This window comes from Salvelinus namaycush, chromosome 6 (assembly GCF_016432855.1).
Source record: "Salvelinus namaycush isolate Seneca chromosome 6, SaNama_1.0, whole genome shotgun sequence".
In the NCBI taxonomy this organism is placed as follows: domain Eukaryota; kingdom Metazoa; phylum Chordata; class Actinopteri; order Salmoniformes; family Salmonidae; genus Salvelinus; species Salvelinus namaycush.
Window position 1 is genome coordinate 32,989,020 of NC_052312.1, and position 10,487 is coordinate 32,999,506.

The window sequence follows — 10,487 nt, forward strand, 5'->3', positions numbered from 1 at the left end:
TATATTTCTCTATGATTAGGTTTATTATGGTATTGCCACCATCCGTCATGCAAGTCGGATGTTATATTAACAGATGATACAATCAGATGCAGTGCATTAGCAGAGGAACAGGAGTCAATATTTATGTATAACTCATAAACATATGGTAAGATTAGACTTTGATCTTGAAAGTGCAAAAATAAGACCGTTACTGTATACAGTCCATGGTACAGTCAATGGGTAATTTCCTCGGAACAACTGGTTACATCATTGAGGAAGGGTTGACAAACTTTTAGATCCACACTTTGGTCTCTGACTATATCTCCCTCTCTCCTTATTTGGGAGTCCAATCAACATAGTAATCTTACCTAAAGTGGCTTACAATTATCACATATGTGGCCCATGTGGGATTCGAACCCATCACTCTGGTGTTGCCAACCCATTGGCACCATAAGGGGAGCCCCCTAAGCTGAGCGTTTATCCACCCCCTGCTTGATGCCCAGCACCAGGTGTAGGAACCAGTTGAACTGCACGGTCCAGCCCTTGTCCCTGCAGATCTCTATCTGGTCCAGCAGGTGGCGCTGTGCCTCCTCCTCCGGCCGGCCCACAGTCAGCGCTTCGCGGATGTACTCGATGTCTTCTTTGCTGGTGAGCTGAGGCATGCCCGTCATCAGCATCATGGAGAACAGGATGACGAGGAGGTTGGTGTGATGCCTTAGAGCCAGGTAGGCCCGCACACACACATCCTGGGAGATCAATACTGTAGTTAAGAGTGTGTGTGAGTATGTGTGTGTGTGTGTGTGTGTGTGTGTGTGTGTGTGTGTGTGTGTGTGTGTGTGTGTGTGTGTGTGTGTGTGGGTGTGGGTGTGGGTGTTTGCGTGCGAGCGAGTTTGTGTATATGTATTTTTACCGGTTACACAACACGTTAGTTTGAGTACCTGGAACTTCTGGAAGTGTGGGCTGCTCTTCTTCCCTGATGTGCCCATGACATAGAGGAAGTCAGGGGTGAGGACGAAAGGAACCCTCTCCTTACTGATACCCAGGAAACTCTTATAGTTCCCCAGTATGTGGCCAAAGTCTATGTGGAACAGGTTACCTGAGGGCAGATATATCAAGGGGGGAAAAGAATGTTATAGATAAACCACCCAATACATCAGAAACAAATTACTACATTCAGATGAACAGAAAATAACTTTCTATGGGTTCATCCACATATATAGAATATTGTGGAATGTATTCCTAATGTTTTGGCAACCACTTAACGCCAAGTACTGTATCGTGTTTGTGCTATAGGGAGATAAGGATGAGCTCTGGTACCAGATTCAGTGATCATGATGTTGTCGTTGTGTCTGTCTCCTACCCCCAGGACGTAGGTGGCCACACAGTACCCTCCACAGGAGAACACAAACCTCTCCACCGCCTGCTGGAACTACAGGGAGGAGAGAGACGCACAGAGAGAGAAAGACAGCGAAAGACAGCAAAAGAGAGGGAGAGACAATGATGGCGAGTGAAGGGGAGAGACAGAGAGAGGGGAAGTGGTAGAGACACAGAGTGGAGGAAATGAAGAGCATTCGTGAGCTGCCATTTCATACAACCAGTTCTGCTCGATTATTTCCACAGACAACATTGGAGCAAACACAGTGACTCAAACCGTGTTTCATCTTTCTCCATTTATCTGCTAGCGCTGTGGTAGCTTCTGTGGTATACCTTCACCCTAAAGCTATGGTGACTGCTGCATGGGGATATTTCTAACAGGCCAATTCAAAAATAGACATAGCAGAGCTGAAAATGTGGAGGTGCTTCAGCCTACACAGTCTGAGTATACGTGAATAGTGCTGCAGACAAAGCCCTGGGTAACAGGAAATGTAGCAGGGGTGTTTCCTTCCCCCTTAGCGGTGCAGTTATATCCTCTACAGCTGAGACGCTGCAGCACCGTGGGAGTAACTATAGCCAGCTACCTTTTCCTCGCTCACACACTTGTCCCGCAGCCATTGGCTGAGGATCTCGTCCTTGAACGCTCCTGTGCTTCCCACAACGCTCTGCTGGATGTTGGCAATAGTGGTGGCATCCTTCACTATCTCAATCATCCCTAGAGAGAGAGAATAAAATAAGAGAATAGAGAACAATGCTTATTTAATAAGAAATGGCATATATATCTATAATTATTTATACACTATATATTATATGTTATAATATATTATTATTAACACGTCATGACAGTGTAAAGTCAGTTGACATACCTATTTTATTCCCAGTAGAGATACAACCGTAGGGCAATAAGGACAAGTCCAAAGACTCTTCCTCCCATATGGATTCCATGATCAGCAGAATCTAAAAGGAGGAGCATTTCGTTGTCATGGGACATTTGGTGGACAGTTTTGCCTAACCCATTGAGAAAGCAAGCCCACATACCTGTAGAATGAGCATGTCCTGCCTGAGGTCATCCCCGTCCTTAAAGATGACCCCGATGGTGTCACTGCACAGAGTGGTGGGGTCAGCCCTCTTAAACTGCAGCCACAACGGTCTCTTCTTAGAGGCCATCACCTTACACTGCTCTATCTGAAGAGAGGGACCCATGTTTACAGTCAAACACAGGAGAGAATGGAGGAGTAAGAATACAATTAGTGGAGGATACAGGAAATTATGGTGAAGAAAGGGATGGAGACAAGCGAGAAGAGACATGGAGGAAAATAAGAGGGGGGTAGAATAGAGATGGATAGGTATTATTCCACTCACCACCAGAGCACCGGCCCGTAGACCCGGGTCATAGGGCACTCTGAAGCTCTCTGGCAGCCCAGACATCTGCAGGTTCTCCAGCTTCTGACGCAGCTGGAACACAACTGAACATACCACCAGGATTCATTACGTATTCATTTCTATATGATTTTATCTTGATCTATTATACTAGGTACGTTGACCTGAGGCGACAGGCTCACCTTGTGCAGAAACATCATATTTCTCAGCAGACATGGCCTTGATCTCCCTGGTGACTTTCTGCAGGGCTTCTGTCATCTCCACCTGTTGATGATAATGAATTGGATTATTCTTTATTCAGATCCTCGTTATCTGACACTTTAGCGACCTAGTCTTTTTAAATCTGTCTTTTCTATCCTCTAATTATTTTGCGTACAGTATATATTTTATTGTGAGGTGTATTGAGATGTTTTAATAAAGTTATATCTGAAGAAAGATGTGGGGAAGATCCACCTGACGTGCCGGCCTCAGCCCTCGGAGGAGTCCACACATTACCAGAGGTACCTCAACTACCTGACTGGCTACGACGTCAAAGCCCTACAGTCACATTGTAAGGAGGAGGAACTCTCCTCACCCACTCCTACTGTGTCCGATCACACATCACACCGTACTCTTGTTTACGGCTGGGGTCAAGGCTATTCACCCACCTGGCGTCTGAAATCCTGCAGCATGTCCTCTCCACAGCCTCGGAGGTAGGCTTCCAGCAGCACAGCATACCTCTGCTGGTAGTGCATGGACTGGGCTATCTCACTCCTCAGGAACCAGAAAAGGAAATGACCTATCCTCTTACTCCTGAGAGCTCTCTTCAACAGGAACCTGGCCAGGGCACTGTCATGGTACGGCTCAAACTTCACAGCCTGAAAAACACAGAGGAGCACACATATGCATTTTTCTCAAAGTAAACACATCATAAATGCAAGCAAAATGTTTCAATAAACTGTAATGCGACATTATAAAGTATCTTCCCGTTTGGGGATTTTTTCATACTCATACTGTTTTGCATGTTTAACCAAGGCCTCATTGTTGACAGTAGAGACGGTTTATTTGACTCTACACTGACGAATGACACATGTAAAACTACCCACAGTTGCTACCTTCTGGGAAAACACCAGGTAAAAAGGAAGTGTTGTCTATAAAGGTTGTTATTGTATTTTTTTCTAGTCAATGTATGAAACAACTATTTTGTTTTTATGTGTGCTTCTACACTCAGGTAGACCAACACACAGGTAGACCAGCCACCTATGACTAGGGCAACTTAGTCTTTCTCGTCACGAATCTTGTTCTGGTGGCAGCTCTGCAGAGTGGTCACTAGCTAGCACAGCCACAAAGTCATAAAATCAGATTTGAAACCTAACCTTAACCAAACTGCTAACCATAATGCGTAAACCTAACCTTAAATTAAGAACAAAAAAGCAAATGTTTTGTTTTTATGAATTTGTACAAGATAGGCAATTTTGACTTTAGGTGAAATCGCTCTGGTGAAATCGCTCTGTTCTGCCTCCAGGACAAGAGTCAGGACAATAAATGTCAACATGCATGACTAGGGCTGGGTAACGAAATTCGGTTCCTCTATGGCACAGACCGAATCTTGACAGAACCAAGACCGAAACACATCAGACATTTCTCAGCCAAATGTTGGTTCCAACAAGTCCGACTAACTCACCTGGACCAGCTGCAGCAGGTATCTCAGGACGTCGTCGTCCCCCAGGGTCTCCAGCTTGCGTACGGCCATAGAGCGGACGTGAGCGTCAGAATAGTGGCAGTCTAACAGCTGCATGGCCAGGCCCACATCCAGCACACTACGGTCCCACACAGAGCTCCTCTCCAACAGCCTATGGGTGGCCAGGACAGCCTCCTGTCTACCCCACCGCACAGAGCCCAGCAGCTTGGGGTATGCCCTGGGAGGAGACAGTAGGGAGTTTTACAACATTTCAATAAAACTCCCCAAAAATTGCACTGAATAATATTCACAGAAAGGCCTCTGTGATACTCTTCTAGAAAACATATTATTTCAAATAAGAACAAGAAAGATGTAATTGGGATGAAATAAGTGGTTCTGTATTATAAACTCAGATTACTTATTCAGTAATATAGTATTAGATGACCATGCCAGTCAGTCTTACCTGGGGTGACGCATACACTCCTCTCTGAAGTGCCAGAGCAGCTCTTTGTCTTCTTGGCTGAGAGGGTGCAGTGGATCGGTCTCAACAATTGCCTCAAACTGCTTCCTCAGGTGGTTAGGCATCTCCCTTTGCCCCCTGTCCCCTCCCTCGGCCTCCCCAGCCTCCTTGCCCTCCCTGCTCTTGGGCAGGGCCACTGGGTAGCAGTACTTGTCCAGCAGGATGGCTACGGCCATGGAGGAAGCCTTGTCTGGGTTGGTGGCTGAGGTCAGCTTGTCTGCATTGACGCTGCTGTTGTCCTCGGTCTTCTCGGGCATCTTCCACATGTGGAGGATGAACTCTCCCTGGCGCAGCAGCGAGCGGTGGTCCACCAGCAGCAGGTTGACGTAGTACAGCAGACGACTCTTAGTCTTATTACCATCATGGCTGCTGCTGCCACCTCCAACTGGGGATCCTCCGTTGTCCTGGTAAGAGGAGGAGCCCTTAGAGATCTGGGTCTGGGCCTTCCCACAGGACACCTGGGGAGAGGAGAAAAGAGAATAGAGTTAAATTGCAAATCATTTAATTAAGTTGTGATTCATACTATATTCTCCAAATAATAGACTGGTATTCTACAAAAAAATCCCAGAAATAATAGCATGATCACAACAAAGATGTTGGCAAAAGCAAATATAGATACGGCTGCCAGACTAAACCAAAAAACATTATACAGTTTACCAGTTTACCTGTATGCTGAGGCGAGCCCCCTTGGGCAGGTCTCTGATGCGTATATTAAACTCCAGCCAGGTGTTCCACAGCACCTCCTCAGTGAAAGCCTTGGAGGAGGTCCTCTCCTGAGCCAGGAGCTGCTGGCCATGGAAGATACTGGCCTCCACATACACGATCAGCTCTGGGTTCCTCGGCAGGGCCGGGATGTCTATGCCCAGGACTTTAACCCTGAACTTCCTGTGACAGTCCCACAGAGAGATGGTGAAGACCCGCTCGTGGTCTTTCTCGTCGATCGTCAGCTGCTCATGGGTGCCTGTTGGAACAGAGGAATATGAATCATCTTAATCATCAAATAAATATTCCCCAGAGGAAAATCATGTGCTATAATATTGCTTATTGTGGCACAACTCTATGGGCTAGGGGAGTTTGTTAACTTTAAGAAAAGAGCATATTGTAAAGTGTAATCTATTGGTGAAATATTCTGATATGATTACTATGGGAATATTGATGCTAGTTTACCTGCCACTCCAGTACAGTCATCCACCTGTGCCCAGTCCTCTTTCTGGACCAGGTCTTGATCTGGATTAGGAGCCGACTCCAGGACCAGATGGATCTCCTCCCCGTTCTTCAGACACTGTCGGACCCAGTGGAAGTCCCTGACCGGGTGGTTCCCATAGATATACTCTTCCCTGCCACACACCCTCAGGACGTAGTCTGCCTCACACACATCCTCAGGAACTCCCAGCAGAGCCCTCTTATTGGAGATCTTCGTAAAGAAGGTCTGGAGCACCTGGACGGGCGTGTCGTCGATGGACACCTTGATGGTCTGACTGGCCTTGTTCCTGTGAATGACCAGCAGGATGTGGCTGTTGGTCACCTAGAATAAAATATTATTCAATCTTTATTGATCCATGATACAGAGACAATGGAAATTGGCCATTTTTTGCTGTCCGAGTACCCAGCTACATCACCCAATACAGAACAGGCTGGGAGCAGGCAAGCAGCACAGGGTCGCCCACAGAGCTGCACCCCTGGAGCAGCCAGGTTAGGGGTTACATACCTTGGTGAGCAGGTGCTCTGGGAGGTGCTTGGGTGTGATCCAAGGGTCCATTGAGTAGAGTTTGGGGTCCCGGTCAGCCAGCTCGATCTTGCGGGGTGTGAGGAGCTTCCTCCGGGTGAACTCCAGCTCGTCATCGTGCACGTTGCTGACGTCGGTGACGTCGTAGCCAATCAGGTAGTTGAGGTACCTCTGGTACTGTGTGGACTCCTCCGAGGGCTGAGGCCGGCACGTCAGGTGGATCTTTCCCACATCTTTCTTCAGAGCTTTAGATTCAAATACAACTTTATGAAAACATCTCAATACACCTGACGATAAAATATATACAAAACATGCAAGGGTATAAAAGACAGATTTAAGACTTAAAGCTTTTACCTTTCCAGTAGCGGATGCAGTCCAGGGTCTGAAACACCTGGTGCTTATCGTAGATCTCACACCAGTTGCCCTTCTTCTGGTAGAGCAGGATGCAGTGGTCAGGGGAGTACTTCTGATAGAACTCAGGGCACAGGTTGGTGGCTACTACCCTCAGCCACACCTGGGCTTTCACCTGCTCCACCGTCCAGTTCCCAGCCACCTCCAGGAGCAAGGTGTCCGGGCTGCGGCTACTCTTAGTGGTGGTGGGGAGGACGAACTCGATGGCTATCTGGTCCATGGCCACGGAGAAGGTGGAGGTGAAGGCTTTCACCTTTCTTCTCCTCCTCCGGTTCTCTTCTCTGAGGACTACAGGTTGAGGTTCTTCTTCATCGCTCACTTGCTGTTCCATAACACGAGTTATCTATTATCAATGAAGAATAAAATAGATTTGTTTAGATTCAAATTGATGGATGTATAAGGGATGTTAAATGTAGCATGTATAATTATCTCATGTTGGTAAACTTAGCCAAAATAAGATACTCTATCATGATATGTTATGCTTATACTAATTCAATTTTATTTTATGATGGTGCGTATGAAGCTTATTCAACTTCTTCTTTCAGATCAACTTCTCTGCATAGGAAGTTGCAAAGCAGGAAGCAAAGAGAAACACTGTCAGCAGTAACAATGTATCAACCCCATACAGTCATTGGTATCAACTCATCAAAATATGATAATGTTGCAGTAAAATTGAGCAACCAGAATTTGGCAACATTGTAAATTCCACCTAATTTCAGAACATATTTCAAAAATTGATTCAATGACAACTTGAAATTAAATTGACAAGTCTCCTACACCTGCCCACAAAAACAAACCTACAGTTTATAATAAAATCATCCATTATATAAAAATACAAAAATAATTGATAAAACTTCAATGTTACAGATAGTTTCCATGAGAAAATCCAGAGCCGTTAGTTTTCAAAAACAGAAAATAACGGTATTGCCGATTACATGGGCCAGGGAAAGTCTATGAAGAAAACTTACCGCTCGGTAGGCCTAAACACACTCACGCCAGCAGCAATATGACACGGTGGGTCACTAGGCATTTGTAAATAATTGTACAATGGTCCCAGTTTCTCCTTAGTTCATGTTAAGTCCGAAGAAGTGGTACTAAAACTTTCTGTCTGCTATTCCATTCACCCCTCCCCGTGATGTGTGAAGACGAGTCCCATGCAAGTCTACATGTTGTGCTCTTATTGGTCGCTCAGAGGCGCCATAACTGTAGTTTTGAGGGAACTGGACTACAGAAACCCACAGCCTAGTATTGCCATTATGATTATGCAATTTAATTGAAAATTATCATTACTATTACAATTACTGATTTTTGTAGCCGTTATAACTGGGATAAGTATGTTATTGTATCCATGCCAAGATTGATGCGTTTATATTCCATTTCCATTGTCATATTCACTAAAAACGTTTTCTCCTGAAAAAAAAGAAGAAAGAAAGAAAAATGTCTCATTCTCTGGCATGGTATTATTTCCTACTATTATATAAATATAGCAAAGATTCTAAGTTCTTATTGAATCCCATCAGTTACAACCAATGATTTATATATTTATACTACCGTTCAAAAGCTTGGGGTCGCTTAGAAATGTCCTTGTTTTTGAAAGAAAAGCACATTTTTTGTCCATTAAAATAACATCAAATTGATCAGAAATACAGTGTAGACATTGTTCATGTTGTAAATTACTATTGTAGCTGGAAACTGATGATTTTTTATGGAATATCTACATAGGTGTACAGAGGCCCATTATCAGCAACCATCACTCCTGTGGTCCAATGGCACGTTGTGTTAACTAATCCAAGTTTATCATTCTAAATGTCTAATTTATTAATTTAATTTATTAATTTATTAAATGGCTCTTCATGAAGGCCATTCTACTGCCAATGTTTGTCTATGGAGATTGGCTGTGTGTTCGATTTTATACACCTGTCAGCAACGGGTGTGGCTGAAATAGCCGGATCCAGTCATTTGAAGGGGTGCCCCATACTTATATATATACTGTATATAGTGTATATTTAAAAAAATTCCCTGAAGTATAATTTTTATGAGATTACTAATGTTACTCTCCTCATTACAACAACAAAAATACTTAAATGCATGTAATTTTGTCCTTGAAAATGTTAATTGAAACAATGTAGAATTCCATTAATGGAGGACTGGGTCTACTTAGGATGGCCAATATGGCCGACCGGTGGTTTCAAAGCCTTATACTCGCCAATACAAAACATGGCCAAATCAATCCAGGGTTTATATACATCATTGGTTACAACTGCTGTCAATGGGTTTGTTAAACAATAGCGCTCTCCTCTGGTTAAGATACCATGACAATCAAGATGTAAATGACTGCATATAAAAATGTACAGATAAAAATATGAGACCGCTGGAAAATTAATTATTTGTGAAATACATTTTTCCCAGGAGCCACCATTATTGTTCTAACATCTCTGAAATCAGAGACGGAAGCGATACATCGCACGATTTTTACAGTCTATGCATCCCACGCCTTAATTTGTTTCTGTTTCAATGGAAGTCTATGGGCCTGTTCGAAATTGCAGCCGCCTTTGCTGGAATCATTGAAACGTTGGTGAAATGATAACCACCATAACCATTTGCAAAAAATATATTTTCAGTTACATATTTGCTAATTCCAATAATTTTCGCTCAATATATTGCAGTTCAAGGGTTGCTATAGGCCGCTGATCCTAGATCAGTCTTTACGATTAAGAATTTGGGCAGTGAGGTAAAGTACTTAAGTGAAAATACTTTAAAGTACTACTTAAGTAGTTTTTGGGGGTATCTGTACTTTACTTTACTATTTATATTTTTGACAACTTTTACTTTTACTCCACTACATTCCTAAAGATAATATTGTACTTTTTATTCCATACATTTTCCCTGACAACCGAAAGTACTCGTTACATTTTGAATGCTTAGCAGGACAGGAAAATAGTTAAATTTACGCACTTATCAAGAGAACACTTGGTCATCCCTACTGCCGCTGTACCGACGGACTCACTAATCACAAATTCATCTTTTGTAAATAATGTCTGTGTGCCCCTGGCAATCCGTACAGTTTAAAAACAAGAAAATGGTGCCTCTGCTTTGCTTAATATAAGGAATTTAAAATGATTTATACTTTTACTTTTGATACTTAAGTATATTTTTTCAATTACATTTACTTTTGATACTTAAATATATTTAAAACCAAATACTTTTGGACTTTTACTCAAGTAGTATTTTACTGGTTGACTTTTACTTTTACTTGAGTAACTTTCTATTAAGGTGTCTTTACTTTCACTCAAGTATGACTTTTGCGTAGTTTTTTCACCACTGAATTTGGGCAAACCATAAGCCTGCTTTGTGGCCTTGCCCCCTACACTACGTCATCGTCTGCGCTTGTGTGACGCGAGGCCCCTTGTATGCCCGCCCCCTCCGTCTCTTCACCG

At 43.6% G+C, this 10,487-nt stretch overlaps 1 protein-coding gene across 1 annotated transcript; it reads right to left on the reverse strand.

Moving 5' to 3' along the window:
- LOC120049893 (phosphatidylinositol 4,5-bisphosphate 3-kinase catalytic subunit gamma isoform-like) lies at nucleotides 1-8,184 on the reverse strand. Its single transcript, XM_038996385.1, has 16 exons — nucleotides 8,019-8,184; nucleotides 6,994-7,393; nucleotides 6,622-6,884; nucleotides 6,081-6,438; nucleotides 5,579-5,874; nucleotides 4,857-5,371; nucleotides 4,397-4,631; nucleotides 3,381-3,590; nucleotides 2,916-2,997; nucleotides 2,716-2,819; nucleotides 2,392-2,538; nucleotides 2,220-2,310; nucleotides 1,938-2,068; nucleotides 1,297-1,408; nucleotides 918-1,075; nucleotides 1-725 (listed from the first exon to the last, which is right to left on the reverse strand). The coding sequence occupies exons 2-16, from the start codon at nucleotides 7,379-7,381 to the stop codon at nucleotides 444-446; spliced, it is 3,372 nt and encodes a 1,123-aa protein (XP_038852313.1). The 5' UTR covers nucleotides 7,382-7,393; nucleotides 8,019-8,184; the 3' UTR covers nucleotides 1-443.
- Between the last annotated feature and the right edge of the window lie 2,303 nt (nucleotides 8,185-10,487).

Excerpts from the sequence above, each read along its gene's own strand:
- LOC120049893 (XM_038996385.1), bottom strand. The coding sequence starts at position 7,381 with ATGGAACAGCAAGTGAGCGATGAAGAAGAACCTCAACCTGTAGTCCTC. Across the intron at positions 3,591-4,396 it reads ACCTGCTGCAGCTGGTCCAG|GCTGTGAAGTTTGAGCCGTA; the intron begins GTGAGTTAGTCG and ends TGTGTTTTTCAG. Across the intron at positions 1,409-1,937 it reads AGTGTGTGAGCGAGGAAAAG|TTCCAGCAGGCGGTGGAGAG; the intron begins GTAGCTGGCTAT and ends TCCTCCCTGTAG.